The sequence below is a fragment of the Erythrolamprus reginae genome, chromosome 6 (genome assembly GCF_031021105.1).
Source record: "Erythrolamprus reginae isolate rEryReg1 chromosome 6, rEryReg1.hap1, whole genome shotgun sequence".
Taxonomy (NCBI): Eukaryota; Metazoa; Chordata; class Lepidosauria; order Squamata; family Dipsadidae; genus Erythrolamprus; species Erythrolamprus reginae.
In genome coordinates, this window is record NC_091955.1 from 60,379,289 (window position 1) to 60,397,546 (window position 18,258).

The following is an 18,258-nucleotide window of genomic DNA, read 5'->3' on the forward strand; positions in this document are numbered from 1 at the left end:
TCCTCAGTTGCCAGCTCTTGATGTCAAATTAGTTCTTGCTTTCTCTTTAAATTATTGCTCTCCTGTGATTACATTAAGGCAGTTATAGTTACTCCCAGTATTGTGTCTATTTAACTTTTCCCCATGACTGAGATTACTTTATAAAAGCAGAAATTAGAATCCAAGGTATTTAAAATAAAAAGAAATCAATTATTTATTTAAACTGTCTGATTCCTTACGATTCCGGATTTCTTTGAATTAAAATTTGTTGCTATACGAAGTTTTTTTTAATATAAGAAATCTGTCTGACACAAATTACATTTGAAGAGTTATCCTTAAGTAAGATCTGATTTAGTAGTATTTTAATTGCAAAGTTTATTAATGCTCTTTTTTCTTTTGCTCTTCGTCTGCATGTATTTTGATGCTGTAAAATGGGAAAGTTTATGTACTGGAAGGGATTAAAACATAAGAGTGATAGAAGCTGAAATAAATTTATTGAACAAAGCAAATGAATAATTTTAATGGCAAAATATAATATTCATGGATAAGGCAACAAATATGAAATGTCAACATTTAATAGAGAATAGAACAAAACATTAGCTAAGTGTATGGACATACAAGGAATTTGTCTCTAGTGCATAATCTCAATATAGGAACTGACCACACTGAGCCCAAGGGTGGGGTCAAATGTGTCATCAGTCATGAGTCCCTGCACATCCACAAGATATCTATGCAAGCCACTTTTAATTTCTTTGACCAATATTTACTGCCATTTTGCTTTGACTATTAGTAGCTGAGAATCTTGTAGAAAGCTTAAGCTTGCAATAAATCTTTATACATACTCCTCAAAACCACCTAAATCTTAATGATTTCCACAGTGCTTGACCCTCTCAGTGTACAGGTAATTCCTATGTTACGAGCGTTTCTTTAGTGATCCGCTCCCCAGAAACTCCATTTTGGCCTGCAATGGACTGAGAGAGGCCCGTGGAGGTCCGAACAGAGCTTCAGAGGGGCGGATTCGACCCTCAGAAGATCCATTTTAGCCGGCAACCTGCTGGCGGAGGCCTACAGTGGCCTAAATGGAACTGCAGAGGGCGCATGTGACTGAGACGCTAGGGAGGAGACTGCTTGCTAGATCTTCACAAGATAAGTGATCTGACATGGCAGGTGGGGAGGAGAAAGCAATTGTGAAGAGCATGCGGTATTTCAGTGAATCAGAGGAGACCTTGGGTGATCTTAGGCAGGTGGCCTGTTCCATCAGTAGCCCTTCCCAGCCTGAAATATGTAGCGTACTTAATGAGCCTCACATTCAATTAGCGAATGCATGGGCAAAAGAAGAGAGTGATCCCATGAATCCTTGGATTACAAATGGAATGTGATGTGTGAATCTGTTTGTTTAGTTTTAATTGTGGGGTTTTTTAGTATACAGTTTTATGTAAGATCTCTAACATGTTGTAAGCCGCCCTGAGTCTCAGGAGAAGGGTAGCGTAGAAATTGAATAAATAAACAAATAAACAAATAAACAAACAAACAAACAAACAGGCTCCATTACATTTGTAACTCGAGGACTATCTGTACATACAAACAACAAGTTAATATAATCAGTGTACTACAAACATACAAACATGTACATACAAATAACAAATGCACATACAAACAAAAAGATAATGTAAAATACCAATATGAGAAGCTAATAGAAAATAAAATAACAACAACAACATACAACACATCGGATATCATCACAAACTGAAACATGCCATTGATTGATATCTCTGTACCAGGGGATGCCAGTCAAGGAAAAAGAAGTAGAGAAAAATTACAAAATATCACGCTCTAGCCATCAAAACTATCTATTATGGATGAAACATGTGACATTGATAGCCCTTGACATCAGGACACTCGGACTCATCTCCAATAGTTTTACACAGTACATCAAGAAATTGCAGCTTCCTGAAATAACACCAGCAGAACTGCAAAAAACTGTGCTACTCGGAACATATTTTAAGAAGATACTTGGTTGATACCTAGGATGCTGACAGCAACCTGTAACAAGTATCAGTGCTGGTTAATAATATTTGTGATACATTTATAAATGTTCAATTGATTGAGTTTCATATTTAATGAATAAAGTAAATAATAATAATAATAATAATAATAATAATAATAATAATAATAATAATAACAGCAGCAGCCATACCATATTGGCAGTGTTGGGGTGCCAAATTTTTTACTGCTACACTGTGGGTGTGGCTTATTTTGTGGGTGTGGCTTGATGGTCATGTGACAGGGTAGGAATGGCTTGCCGGCCATGTGATCAGGTGGGAGTGGCTTAGACAATCATGTGAGTGGGGGGTGGCTTAAAGGTCATATGATTACGTCACATTATTTGAATAGCCACAAAAAGGACAAATGATAGATGGCATTATTTGTTGAGGAGCATAGTAACATTTTTGTTTCACAATTTTTTTTAATTTTCTCACCAATCACAGTACAATGTAAAGTACCAACAACATCAAATTGCTTAAATACATCAATAATTCAATTTTAAAAATTATGGTATACAAATCCAATGCTACCTCCTTTACTTTTGACATCTGGATAATAAATAGCTGCTCAGATTTCTTCTATTAATATCATATTTGCTAAAACATATTTTAAGCTGATCCAAATTTTAAATGCCTCAAGTTCATTAGGCTGTAGTAGTTCAAATTTCTCCACATCTCTTCCATTTCAATTTTCATATATATATCTATTAACCTTTTTATTAGTAAATGCCCATTAAAAAGGAATTTAAAAAAATAAAAGGAATTTTTAAAAATAAAGATAAAAAACACCAGCACGTTCCAATATACAAATCAAGGGGGGAAGGACCAATTAAAATCTCAATAATTCTCCAAATTAGCCATATTGTAAAATCTAATTAGTCATAATTCCTTTATAAAAATCATAAAAAATGCATAAAAATTAGAAAAAAATAGAATTTAAAAAGTAAAGAGGAAAGACAAATGAGTTAAAATAAAGAGGAAAATATATGTAAAAAGAAATAAAAGAGAATGAGAAAAGTAGTACTACAAAAATAGAAAAAAGAAAGAGATAAATCAAACCAAAAAGAGAAGAAGAGGGAAGAAGGAGAAAAAGAATCTTTCCTCCTCCTCTCACCAACTTCCCAAAATAGCTCAGTATAACACCATCAAAAATTACCAAACCTTAAAGTTCATCTATAAACCACTAAACTCCATCCCAATCTAAATCATGAAACAATAATTCTAATTAAGAAAGGAAAAAAACCATTGATTCAATCCTTCCAAATGTCTATATCCTGTGAAATAATCACGTTCCTATCCTGAGAACCTCCTGCCCTATTCCTTAAGAAAAAAATTTAAAAAAACAAAATGGAGGGAAGAAAAGAAAAAGAAACCCCTGATGGCCCATTGGAATCAATCTAAGTATATCGCTGCATACCCAGCAGAATCTTCATGCCCTACTCTAATTTTATCGCTGCAAACCCAGCAGAACCATCATGCCCTAATCTAAAAGTATTGATCCCAATGGATAAAATAAGAAGTTCCCCTTCCTTAGTCTAATTTAAAATTATAGCCTTCCATAAATTAAAACACCTTTCAAAATTTATGGTCTGTATTTTCTATAATTCCATAAATTCTATTTTCAGTATTTACAGATAAAAAAATTTCTCTTTCTTTATTTATAAACAAAAAAGAAAAGAGGAGAAGAGAGAGAGACAAACCTCCACTAACCCACTGGAATCAATTTCTCAATAAACACTGCATACCCAGTTGAATCTTCATGCCCTACCCTAATTTTGTCGCTGCTTACCCAGTGTAATCCTCGTGCCCTACTCTAATTGTATTGATCCAAATAGATTAAAAGAAATTTCCCCTTCCTCAATCCAACCTTCTTTCTAAATTGTGATCTGTAAAATCTATCATTCTGTAAGTTTTAAATTCAATGATTACCACTGGCAAGATATCTTTTCCTTTAAAAATAAAAAGAAACCAAGCATAATCTTCTATTTCCAAATTTCTTAAATATAAATCAGGAAACTAAATATCTTAATTCAATCTCCAAATATTATCTATAATAATTCAGTTCACTACTAAGTCACCTCAATTAATTCCATTATTAAATCCATTATCAAGTCCATTATTAATTCCATAATCCTTTCATGTTCCAAATTGATTATACATAACAAAAACCTGATGACAGTGCCCTGAATTCCAATATATTTTCCTTACATTTTTTCACGTGCTAGCTCTACTCCACCCCCTTCTCCGAATATTTAGAACAATATGATTGTATTACACCTTAATATTAATTATCCTCCAAGAAAAAATATATCCCACCTCCATTTGTATCATTCCCTTGTTTCAAAATTTCAAAGATTTATGTTTTAAGTTTTACCCAAAAGATAGTTTTATAGATTCAGGCAAAAATATCTTAATTGTATATTATTCACAACATAATTATCTTTGTTCCCATTAGTAAATCCCCCCTCCATCAAGCCCTTCTATCTCCCAATCAAAATACAATCCCTCTAACCTTAAAATTTCCTTAAAATCTAATTTTAGTTAAGGTAGTTGCCATCTTTGCATTATTAAAACATTTTAGAAAGATGTTTTTTCCTTAAAGGTGCCGTTGTTGTTATCAAACATATTTCAAGTCCATAAATCTTTCTCCAAATATAAATCCATTTGTAACTCCAATCTAGTTATAAAAGAAGCAGTTTTTGTAAAAGTTGAGTTTCTTGCCAAGCTTTATAACCAAGTTATGTAACCATGTCTCTGCAAAATTCCTTACTCCACGATTGCTGTTATCGTTCATGTTTCCACTCCCACTGTAGCTCCAGATGTGAGTTCAAAAGTGTCTCTACAAGATAGAATCCAACATATACAAACTTAGATGCCAATGTCCTCTTCTCCTCATGAAGTTAAGAAAATTACAAAGAGAGTCCATCCTTGCAAGATACACAACCAATAAACAACCATTTGTTAATCCTCTATTAGCTTCTTTTACCTATAGAAATGCAAATCTTGAATTGCAGTGTAATAGCTCCTCAAAACAAAAAGACGGCAGACCAAATTCACACCAATAAGTCGCTTCTTTAAATGCGGAGGGAAATAATTCCGCCGAGAAAAAGAACAAAAAAAAAGTCCAAATATCATCCAAATCAAATCGAATCGAAGCTAAGTTCCAAATTTTATGCAGCCTTTAAAGCCCTTCCAAACAAGCCTCCATTATTAAGCAGCCGCTACGTTCCCATTTCCGGTTTTTCTTTTTCCTTTTTATAAACAATTCTCCAAAAATCTTTTAAAAAGTCTTTAGCACTCCATTCTCACCAGCACACCACCAGGTACTTCTTTACTTCGCCTATGCTCAAGCTTTTTTTCTCTTCCCAGATGTTACCCATCTTCTTTCATCTCCTGCGTTGCGTTGCCTTCCCGCGACTATTGTCAGCACAGACATTGCTGTCTGGCCGACTTTGCACCACCGCCAGCGTGAGACAGGCCGGTTTGTTCGATGGGGGGTTGCTGACCCCTCAATCAGACTGCCGGCAGCGTCCCCTGCGTCACCTCCCCTGCTAGGAGGTGAGGGCTCGATTCAGAAGAACCGAGACCCCAGACGGTGGGGATTCGGAGCTACCCTTATGGGAGCAAGGGCAGCTCCGTGTCGTCGTGGCCATTGACCCCACCCATCCCCCGAGCATAGTAACATTTTAAGGTTTTGTACTGAACCCACAAGGTTCAGTATGATAACAGATTACGCAAGTAGCTCAATTTTTTTAATTGCTATAAACAGTCAGTTCTAGATAATGATTAAAATGATTATCATACTATTTAATTATTTCCTATCTTAGTAAGATGACACATTGAATGGAAAAGTCAAAAAAAGTCAATGCAAAAGGAATACATCAGGAGGGTCCACAAAACATTAAAATCAAAACTGAATGCTGTAAACATAATCAAAGCCATTAATACACAGGCAGTTCCAGTGATATGCTGGACAGGAGAACGTCTAAACATTTGAATATATATCATGTTTTACATCACCAAAGGGATATCAACAGGTTTAATATTATAGCCCAGTGATGGCGAACCTATGGCACGGGTGCCACAGGTGGCTCATGGAGCCATATCTGCTGGCATGCAAGCTGTTGCCCTAGCTCAGCTCCAATGTGCATGTGTGTTTTTGGCTTCCAGAGAGTCTCTGGGAGGATGGAGGAGGGCGTTTTTACCCTCCCCCGGCTCCAGGAAAGCCTTTGGAGCCTGGGGAGGGCGAAACATGAGCCTACTGGGCCCACCAGAAGTTGGGAAACAGGCCATTTCCAGCCTCCAGAGGGCCTCCCGGGGGTGTGGGAAGCTGTTTTCGCCCTCCCCAGGCATTGAATTATGGGTGTGGCACTCATGCATGCACGATAGCACACGCGCACGCTCTTTTGGCACCTAAGGAAAAAAAGCTTCGCCATCACTGTTATAGCCATATCACATGGGTAAATATCGTTAGCCATAAGGCAGTATTATGGTAATTAGGTATTAAGCAGAGTGCTAGTTGAAGGGGGAAAACTATCTCTGTCAAGTTGTTTTGGCATGCCTTGTAGAGGCACTCTGAGGGGAGAAGTTGAAACAGTTTGTGTCTAGGATATGAGGGGTCTAGATATTTTCTCAGCCCTCTTTGCAGTACAAAAGTCATTAATGGAAGGGAGGTGGGTTACAATTGTTTTTCCTGCAATCCTAACTAGGGTATCTGTTGAAGTCTGTATCTGTCCTGTTTGGTTGCTGTACCAAACAGACAGTCGTAGAAGTACAAATGACGTACTCAATAATTCCTTTGTATAATTTATCAACAGCTACTGGACAGTCTGAACTTTCTGAGTTCATGCAGGAAGAACATTCTTTGTTGTGCCTTTTTAATGATGATTCTAATATTACGGTAGGTGTTCATTTCAAATCCTGGGACATTATAGAACCCAGAAACCTGAAGCTTTCTACTGTTGATACTGTATTGTCTAATATTGTAAGAGGTGGTAGAATAGGAAGGCTCCTCCTAAAATCCACTTTCATCCCTACAGTTTTAAGTGTGTTAAGCTCCAGATTGCTCCAACTGTACCACACGGCTAGTTGTTCAACCTCCCATCAGCAGTGGGTTGCTCCCAGTTTGGCCCGGTTCTGCAAACTGGTAGCAGTGGTGGCGGGTGGCTCTGCCCACTCACTCGGGACGCTTCTGTGCATGCATGGACCGGTAACAACAGGTTTTAGAACCCACTACTGCCTCCCATCTATATGCAGGCTCATCACCATTTTGAATGAGGCCAATAACATCTACAAACTTCAACTTCGAGATGTAGTCATTGTTATATAGAGAAAAGAGTAATGGAGAAAGAGAGAGAGAGAGAGAGAGAGAGAGAGAGCACACAGCCCAGGGGCTGGGGGCTGTTGAACAGGTATTCAATATGATTTTATCTAGCTTTGTTGGTCAGGATTTTGATAATTCTGATAATAGGTCAAAAAGTTATCATGTTGAAATGGCAGAATTAAAGGTCAGGTCTTACTGGCCTTTAGAGCTGTGGAAAGTTCCATAAGACACCATAAGCCTGTGGGTTCTGTGTGATTCAAACAGCAGAAGGTACACGAGTATTTTTATAATGTCTATACCTTATCCACTCTGTGTTGATTTCCTCTTATGTAACCAAGTAAAAATAAGAAATCTCTATATATACTTGCTTCAAATTACATCCAGGGTTCTTCCAATTGACGGGAGGATACACCTTTGTTCAGATGAATAAATGTGCTTTTGTTTTAAGAGAGATAACCTAGGCTCCGTCTCTTTTTTCATACCAAGCCACACCTGATTCCTGCCTGATACTTTCGCTTGCTGCTTTCTATATGTCAGAAAGCTTATAATCCACCTACAAGTGTGGACAGGCACAGCTAGCTAAGTTAGTTTAGAGTGGAGAATTTCTAGGACGATGGTATTGAATGCCAAACTAAAGTCCACAAAAAGGACCTTATATAGGTCATTGAGGATTCAAAATGGTGCAAGATGTAGTGTAGCACCATATTAATAGCATCCTTTGCTAATCTATTTGCACAGGCAAACTGCAAGGAGCCCAGCAGTGAATCTATTATGTTTTTCAAGTGGGCCAACACTAACACTTCACTTAGTGATCATTAAAAATTACAACTCTCCCAAGAGTACTTACTATCCAGTCCCGAAGTTATGTAAGTTGCAACACTACATCGCTTGTTCACCCATATGACCAATCATAGAGACGCTGCAATATGCCCCATGCCTATTCCTCCCCCATTCTTCCCCACCAAGGGTCTGGGCCTGTTTTGCTAGCCCCCCAGATTCAATTTCCTCCTTCCCATCCCATTTCCAATCACTCACTTACCTTTCAAAGATTTCCAGAGTTCATAGCAGGCTGACCCACGTGGCAGAAAAGCAGCATTCTTTCACTCAGATGCCGGTGAACTTGTAAAAATATGAGATCTAAGGATAACAGCTTTGCTAGCATCTGAGTAAAACATTGCTGCTTTTCTGTCACAAAACCAGCATCCCTGCAGGCCTCATTTGGGCGATGTTGCAGCAGCCTTCTGCTTGCTGCTGGGTTGCTGGTTTTAGCAACTGGGGCATGAAGGCAGTGGCAGCAATCAACACAGAGTTTGCCATTCAGCCCAATGAGACAAAGGAAACAAGTGTCAGGCCTCAATGACTTTGAGTGCTAATAACCAGATGACTGTAGAGAATATAAATCCTTTCATTTTCCACCATTCATTCAGAACCGAAGAAGCTTCTTGGATGAGAAATGAAACGTCTTCAAGCAAAAACAGAGAAAGACCAGTTGCCTTTTTAAAAAGCGCCTTTGAGACCACCATGACCCGAATGATTGAGAATCTTGATAGATATCAGTGAGTTCAACTGTTCTATGTTGAGGAATTGAATACAAAACACAGTATTTTATATCTAGTGGAGCTCCATTTCATCAAATTTATTTATTTAGTCAAACAATTATAGGGTGGTAATTTGTACAAATAAAACATTAGATAAGTAATGATAAAAAGTAACAAAAGAAGACAATAGGACAGGGACAGTAGGCACAGTGGTGTATTTATGCACGCCCCTTACAGACCTCTTAGAAAGGGGGAGAGATCAATTGTAGATAGTCTAAGGCTAAAGGTTTTGGGATTAGGAGTAGAAACCACAGAATCAGGTAGTGCATTCCAGGTGTTGATTACTCTGTTGCTGAAGTCGTATTTTTTGCAGTCAAGTTTGGAGCAATTGACATTTAGTTTAAATCGATTTTGTGCTCGTGTGTTGTTGCGGTTGAAGGTGAAATAGTCATTAACAGGTAGGACATTTTGGTAGGACATGCAACAAACAACATTAAAGTTTTCCTGGACTGTGATAGCCAACGTTCTTTCTTCAGAATATTGGATCCAATCTGAAAAAGCCTTGGGAAAGATTTTCAATATACTACTGAAAGTTCTACTTAAGAACATCTATTTTTATTATGTCTTGTCTATCAGCTATCAAAAGCTTTATGAGACAGTACCAGCTCTTACACCAGACCTTCCATACCACAGAAGGATGATTCAGTAAAAAAAACCAACCCTCTTGAACTAGGCTGCCTCATAGGCTGAGTCCTTCGGGATTGGGCGGCATAGAAGTCGAATAAATAAATAAATAAAACAAATATTTTTTCCCATGAAACTTTCAGTCTTGAAAAACTATGGTATCGTGCTCTGGAAAGAAAATCCTGATACATTATGTGATGCTGCCTTGACGATACAAGTTTAACACCTCTGCCCTACGATAATAAAACAACTAGACCCCTGGTTCCCAATGTGGGGCCTATGCCCCACAGGGGAGGTGCAATTTGATTTTTAATAGGGGCAATTGGAACCTTGTTTAAAGCAAGTTAATGGCCTTTTTAGGCTTCTTTCATATGAGTAGGAGTTCATTTTTTGAATAGTGTTGTGGTTAGCTCTGCCCCAGCTCCTGCCCCAAGGACTGTGGATGTGGGGGAGACATTCACATGCTGCAGGCCTGTTTTTTCTCCCGGTGGAATCTGCTGATGAAGGCTCCTCTGACCAAGAAGACATGAGTGACAGGGAGGAGGAGAGTGTGGCAGACAGCTCAGAAGGAGAACAATTATCTAGCTCCTCCTTGGATTCAGAACAGGAGTTAATGATACAGCCACGCATGCGGAGAGTGATGCATAGGCAACAACAACTGAGATATTATTATCAAAGAAAATGAGGCCACCTGTGGTTGGGTGGGGCTGTGGTAATTAGTGAGGCTGCTATAAAGAGCAGCCTGTGGGTTTGGCCATTGTGGAGGATTATCTGATCCTTGTGTTTCGTGACTGCTTTACTGACTTTGACTTTTTGTGTGCTGATTTTTCCCCGCTTTGAAACTAAACCAGAGCAAAGTGTGTTTCACTTTGTGAAAGAAGGACTGTGAATTGCCTCACAGCTGCAAGCTAAGTATCACAGAACTGATAAGGGACTTGTACAAATTACCAGTTTGTTTGGAGACCAGTGCTCTTTACTATACCAAAAGAGGGCTTAGTTTAAGTGAATTTTCATTATAAAGAACATTGTTTTGAATTTTCAAACGTGTGTCTGAAATTTGTACCTGTGAATTTTTGGGAGGAGTCTACCAGAGAGCCCGACAGAACAAATAGTAAGACTCATATGTCATGGGAGGGGAGTGTCATGAGGATTTTAGAAATGGTTAGGTGGGGCATGGGCAGAAAAAGGTTGGAAACCACTGAGCTAGACTCTTTCAGTGACTTATGAACATAGCACTCCGCTAATTGCAAAGTTATATTGAAAAAGCAAATATTTTGCTCTCATTATTGCATTTGTGATCATGGTTCCTTTTGGCCTTCTAAGATTTGATTTCTACAGTTTCTTTTCTGCTTCTCAAAGTTTGATATGCCAACTATCTGATAAGATGTTGATATGCTTCTCTCACTTTCTGATAATCGCTTCTTGAGCTCTGTTTCACAGATACTGGCTCTAACTTACTTGTGGCCTTAAAAAAAAATTTTTGTCACATTGTATGGTGTTATATTGGCTTCTAAACGTTTTGTTGTTATATAGAATTTATGTAAAGAAGTTCAAAAATCACATAAGAATTAAATTATACTTCCTACTTTTACAGAATTAATGGATTTTATTTTAGCAGTATCGTATATAGTAGTTGCAGAAAAGCATGCCAATGGTTAGTGCTTCTGCTTCTAAGGGATGCTTCTGCTTGTCTTGGTGGTAGGTTTAGTTTGACAAACTGTGCTTTACTACTACTTATATTTAAATTTTTTATTAATATACCTAGTTTAAACTCATTCAAATCTAATGTATAAATCAAACGAATGTAATGCCAAATAAACTTTTTATTGTGAGAAAGCCTACTTCATTGTATACTAAAAATATGATAACATCAATTAAAAAGTCCTAGTCTAAAAACAGACTGTGATTTATAATCCTCCCTCAGGCATAAAAGCTGAGTAAATGACTTTGAGTGGCTCTCCCTCACTCAACCCAACCCAGAAAGTTTTTGTAAGGAGGGAGAGTGCATTATATCCATTTCCTTGAGTTGTACAAAACAAAGGTGAATAGAGGTGTGATATAAACTACGGTAATAAATGAATAAAATATGCAAATACCCACATACATAATCTTGATCTAAATACTTCCTTGCCAACCTGTAGTTTTATTTAGAGAATAGGAGTCAACCTGCCTTTGTCCCCAAGGTCAAGATTTAACTCTAGCTTTAATTATTGTAAATCTATTAAATTAGATTTCTCAGTACTGTATTATCTTAGAAATGCACTGCAACTCCAGCATCAAACTCATCACTGACAGCAATCAGTGTATCAATAATACAAGATTCCCATTATAATGTTTGATCATAGATTTATTTATTTATTTATTTTGTCCAATACACAATGAGAGTTTTAGTGGGTGTATATATATATTCCCTGGTGCAGAGCTGAAGGGATTGGATACTGTAGCCTAGCCCTAGAGGATAATTCTCTGCCTTACAAGGCAAAGGTTGCAAGTTCAAGTCCCAGTGGGTATGGCTAGCTGATGAGGCCAAAATAAGGCCGAAATAGATCTATCCTAGTCTCCCTTAATTTTCAAATTCAGCAAAAAAACATGTGACATAGTAAAATACATGATGAAAGTTATAGGAGATACTCATAGTAAAATACATCTAAGAAAGAATAGAAAAGAAGATATAGGAATAGAACATATCAATGAAAGAATAGAAGAAGAGATATAGGAATAAAAGAAAGGTACAGTATAGATATAGGAGAGCAATAGGACAGGGGACGGAAGGCACTCTAGTGCACGTGTACTCGCCCCAATTACTTATTTATTTATTGTTATTTATTTATTATTTATTTATTATTATCCAATTACTTATTTGTGTTAGACTGGATTCCCAAGGACCCCCTATCTATAGATATATTTCAAGTTCCACCCATCTGTCATTTATCTTAATGGAATAGGTTCAGCCTTTTGCTATATTTCCCGAGCACGTTCTCTCGCAGCCGAACAACGCATAAGTACATCAGCCTCTCCAGAAGAAGAGCCGCGTAGTTATAGCGACTAAAAAAATCAGGAGTCTGGCAATGCTTTATTTCAACTGTCAAAACTTATTAAAACCCATAAACTCCTTCGGATTGTCTGTCCCAAAGACCAAAGAAAGATTTGGAAAACGCGATCACGGCGGCAGAGTTTTCCTTCCACTTTTCTGTTTTCCGGCTTGCGTGTCACATGATCGCCGTATCCCAGAATCCCTCAGTCAAGATGGCAGCCTCCTGGAACTGAAGTGGCACATGTTTGTACGGGTGTCCGAGTGAATCAATCGTGGTGTTTTTTTTTAATGTTTTTGCAAGAGCTCTTGTTTAGTTTACCGTCATCGTCTCCCAAAGTAGCTTTTCGGGGGGAGTTTTAAATTTCCGAACCCATGAAGACCAAATCGTCAGCTCATAAGGCTGAGAACACGCATCGGGTGAGCCGCGGGTGCCAGATCAATTTAATTAATGTTTGATATTACTGCAAAGGAGGACGAATACACGCGTTGCCGTTAATTTAATCCTGAATACGTTGTTGAGTTTAATGGAATTTGGACCTGAAATTGTGACATCTATTTCCGTATTAGAATTATTGAAATTAAGACATGCCTTTTAGTAATGCTAACGACTGGCTAAATCGTTAGTTTGCGAATGAAAACAATGTCCATTGTGTCATTGCCCATCCAATATCATATAGATTATAATAATGTTCAGTTTAAGAGAGGAATCTTCTACAACAGCAACAACAACAATAATAATAATAATAATAATAATAATAATAATAATAATATATTAGATTCGCATGCTGCTCCTCTTGAACTGAGCAAATTCGTCCAGACAGAACAATTTACGGTAGTAGATTGGGAAGGCTCTTCTTTGGGGACTGGAGCAAGTTTTGCAGGGAACTGTGTCACTATTTTGGGCTTATAGCACACTATTACTATTAATTATTATCTAGAATGTGGAACATGTTAAGTGCAAAAAAAAGGGCTGATTCACATTGACATATGTGACAATATCAGAAGATTATATAGTGTATGTATAGGCCATGTGTTTTCAAGCATCATGCCATTATAAGAAAAAATATTTAAAAGATGCAGTAGCATAAGATTTGGTCCAAATGACAAGGTGGTTTTTTTACACTGTGATTTCATGAATTACTGATATTCAGCCAGTCTCTTCTGTGTTTTTCTTGTAGTTCCTCACTTTTTCAGAACGTTTAAGCAATGTAAACATTGACATTATACATCGCATTGATAGAACAGGAAGCTATGCTGAGGTAAGACCAACAATCTTAAAGTCATATTGTCTTTGTGAGAATATTGCAATAAATCATATTCCTTAGTGATAGGAACAGTTCTCTGTCTTATTTTGTTTACTTGCTGAAATAGCTGTCTTTTAGGATTATTTCATCTCAACTGATACCATTGTCCTCCCTCTCTCTCTCCAAGTCTGGTAACAATATTACTATTCCTTTTTGGTACATGCTTATATTATTCCCATGATGCAGTTTGAGGTATACATAAAAGAAGTTCTGTAGCTCCACTGTACAGAAGAGGAACTATGACAGAAAGACATATGGGCCTCCTTGTACCACACCTCATATTACAAAAGAGTGTATGTGTGTGTAAATTATCTCCATCTCTATCCCTAGGGGACAGTTAATGCATCACAAATATCCTTTTTTACTTGGAGACATGTACATCAAATTCCATGCTGAAATTATGGCATTATGGAAGAATTGTTGTAATGGCTATGTATTTGAATTGCGAAAATTTATTGAATGGATTCTCATTATTTACTCTTAAATGTTATGATAAACACTATTGATTTCAATTCAGCAGTAATTATAATATAGATGCAGACCCTAGTTTAGGCAGATCTGCAACATGTCAAAATCAACTTCTGAATATAATTGTTTAGTTTAAAAAAACATTAAAAAAATCAAGGAAAATGTACATACATATCCCATTATCTTACATAATGCTGGCATGGTTACGATTCCATGAAGTGTAATGAAAAATCTGGCTGTAAAACATTTCTATTAATTTTATTGACAATTTACATTAACTGTAAAAAGTCTCTTCCTAATGTTACTATTCTTCTCTACTCTTCTCACTCTTTCTTTTTTGGTAGTAAAACAAGCAATAGAAGGAAATTAATATTTTACTGTAACAAAAATTTGCACTTGGCTTTCTACTGTCAAACCCATTACTATTGGATTATAAGATATTGCCATAGTCATCAATTTATTAAGATTTTCAGTTCTTTTTGTAATCATTTCAAATTATATGTGCAATAGAATAACCACTGGAATATTTCAGGGTTTTTTGGTTATATATCACAAAATATTGATCTACTATAGAAAATATTGTTTGTATACCTTATTCTTTGAAAAATAATATGTATGTTTACTGATTAACCTATATGCTTGATTTTGGTAGGAGGTTGAGACCTATTTTCATGAAGGACTTGAGAAATGGAGAGAGCTGAATCTGACACGGCATTTTGGTATTCTCTTTTCCCCCCATTTTTTAAAATAATGAATTACACTCAGAAATTCAAGTACTTTCAATAAAAAATTCAGAACTACATTGTTACTTTCTTGCATTTATTTCTGCTACTTTCCGTTTCTAAAACTGTTTCCCAACCTTGGCAACTTGAAGATATTTGGACTTCAACTCCCAGAATTCCCCAGCCAAGGTTGGGAAACACTGTTCTAAAATAAGTCTTCAGTTTTTGGCTAGCATCAAGTCAAAAATAGTTTTTCTGTGCCTTCCTCCTCTCTATAAAAACAGAATTGTCTTGTAAGACAACCAGGAATTTTCTGCAAGGATTACGTTTGGCTACATCACAAGTGTCAAAATAATTTCCAAATTATCCACATCTCTCCTTAAATTGGATGGACAGCAATATAACAAAACAACTATTACTTTGCTGATTCCTTCACTTAATTTAACTCTAGAACTTGTTACAACATTGCGTAATTTATCCATTTAGATTTTTGAGCAAGAATGGATATTTTTAAAATGCAATGCAGCTTCTCCCTTTCTACTACTTTTTTCCCTTAATGAAGTCATTGCATTCTGTTCATGAGATTCATTTCATCAGGTTTTTGTATCAAATAAACTATATTTTTCTGTATGTGTAAAAGATCAAAAGATATCCATATATTTATCACCAAGCAGGTTTTACACAGTTTTAACATTAGACTAAATAGATAGATATTGTATAGTAGTAGCCTGTCATAACAATGCGTTTCTCTGTCTGTAAATTGATAAATATTTAAATAACTGAAACGTTGCTTGTTAGTGACACACCATACAATCTAAATAACTTTGCTAACAACATTTATTAGCATTTATTTTAGACAGGAATATAATAACTATTGCATTTATGCAGGATCATCATCGCCTGGCACCAATAGTACAGGTAGTGCTCAACTTACAATCACAATTGAGCCCAAAATTTTTGTTGCTGTGAAACATTTGTTAAATGAGTTTTGCTACATTTTACGATCTTTCTTGCCACAATTATTGAGAGAGACAGAGGGGGAATTACTTATTTTTAATTTTTAAAATTGGAAGATTTCTTATACATTCAGTATAAGAGTAGGAAGAATGAAGAAGTTACCCTTGTTAATTCTTCTTGACTCATCCTCTTGAATTTGTATACAGTGTTCCCTCGATTTTCGCAGGTTCGAACTTCGCGAAACGTCTATACCACGGTTTTTCAAAAATATTAATAAAAAAATACTTCGCTGTTTTCCCCCTATACCACTTTTTTTCCGCCCGATGACGTCATATGTCATTGCCAAACTTTCGTCTGCCTTTAAAAAACATTTTTTTAATAAACTTTAATAAATAAACATGGTGAGTAATAATCTAAATGGTTGCTAAGGGAATGGGAAATTGTAATTTAGGGGTTTAAAGTGTTAAGGGAAGGCTCATAGCCAAAAATAGTGTATTTACTTCCGCATCTCTACTTTGTGGAAATTCGACTTTCGCGGGCGGTCTCGGAATGCATCCCCCCGAGGGAACACTGTAATTAGAGAGCTTTAGCCCTTAGTCCCTTAGGCCTGACAAAAAGTACCATTCTTTGAGTTATTTATAACTATTACTAATTACTTTGTTTTCTCTGTTTTTCTCCTAATGTTTGTTTTTATATAGTGACATTTTACAGACAGGTAGTCAACAAATGCCAGTCTTTCAATCAAATAGTATACTATCAGAATGACATTGTAAACAGCTTGAAAACCCACCTGCAAGTGAAAAACAGTTTAGCATTTCAACCCCTTTTGGAGTAAGTATATGTTGTCATCAGACATATGTTTTCTTCACAGACACAAGACAAGGTATTATTATCTGTAAATAAAAAGAGTATAATTCTATGATACTGAGTGCCTTTAATTTTTAAAATCCTAATGATTGTTTCTGTTGCTTTATTTGCAACACTTAGATTGGGTTCACAGAATGCATTAATATGTAATGTGACCACTCTCCTTTTGGTTTAGAGTATGAGGTATATTCAATTACAGTGCAATGTGTAACCAATCACATAATTCACATAGGCCCATACATCACATATAATTGAAAACCACAGTTTTGTAGCTGAACGTATTGTGTGAGCCTATCTAATTAAGCGGTACTCAGTTAAACAAACTATAGCTTAACATAGAGTGCAAGCCAAGTCATAATTCTGCTATGTGTTTTTCAATCTAGTTTGGTGGTACAGCTGGCCCGTGATCTTCAGACAGATTTTTATCCACATTTTCAAGATTTTTTTCTCTGCATTACAAGTCTGTTAGAAACTCAGGACACAGAGTTGTTAGAATGGGCCTTTACGTCACTTTCCTACCTTTACAAATACTTATGGAGGCTTATGGTGAAGGACATGACCAACATTTATGGGTAAGCATTTTGATCAAAAATATTATGGAGGATTTTAGCATACACGTTTTATTAATTCTCATCATTTGAGTGCTAATTTATTTATTTATTAGATTTCTAGGCCACCCTTCTCAAAGCGACTTAGGGCGGCGTATACTTATTTTACTGACCATGCATAATATATGCTATACACCTAAGCCTGGAAATACTAATAGTAATATACAATATATGTTAGTATATCCTGCTTAAAATGTACCCTAATAATTATTTTAACATTAATTTTAGCCAAGGTCCTTAATGAACTAGAACAGTGATGGCGAACCTTTTTTTCCTTGGATGCCGAAAGAGCGTGGGCATGCGCTATCGTGCATGCACATGTGCCCCCCCCCGAGGCCCCCTGGAAGCTGGAAATAGCCTGTTTCCCAAATTCTAGCGAGCCCAGTAGGCTTGTGTTTCGCTGTCCCCAATTTGGAAGCAAGCTCCAAATGCTTCCCTGGAGCTTGCTTCCAAAACGCTCTCCCCCATCCCCCCAGAGGCTCTCTGAAAGCCAAAAACGCCCTCCCAGAGCCTCTGTGTGAGCCAAAAACCAGCTGCACGTTGGAGCTGAGCTGGGGCAACAGCTCGTGTGCCAGCAGATACGGCTCCACGTGCCATCTGTAGCACGTGTGCCATAGGTTCGCCATCACTGAACTAGATGTGAATCTAGTTCTAGAAGAAAATTTTAATCATAAAGTATATCAGGGTCTGTCACTAATCTTAAACATGTCTCCTAATTCTTATGGCATT

General features: G+C 36.8%; 1 protein-coding gene across 1 annotated transcript in view; it reads left to right on the forward strand.

Annotated features, from left to right (window-relative positions):
• Positions 1 to 12,808: 12,808 nt before the first annotated feature.
• Positions 12,809 to 18,258, forward strand: part of UTP20 (UTP20 small subunit processome component) — a 120,371-nt gene continuing 114,921 nt past the window's right edge. The window contains exons 1-5 of the mRNA XM_070755922.1: positions 12,809 to 13,020; positions 13,782 to 13,862; positions 15,028 to 15,094; positions 16,753 to 16,885; positions 17,305 to 17,493. Coding sequence (XP_070612023.1) covers positions 12,976 to 13,020; positions 13,782 to 13,862; positions 15,028 to 15,094; positions 16,753 to 16,885; positions 17,305 to 17,493 — 515 coding nt within the window. The 5' untranslated portion in view covers positions 12,809 to 12,975. The remainder of the gene's footprint in view (positions 13,021 to 13,781; positions 13,863 to 15,027; positions 15,095 to 16,752; positions 16,886 to 17,304; positions 17,494 to 18,258) is intronic.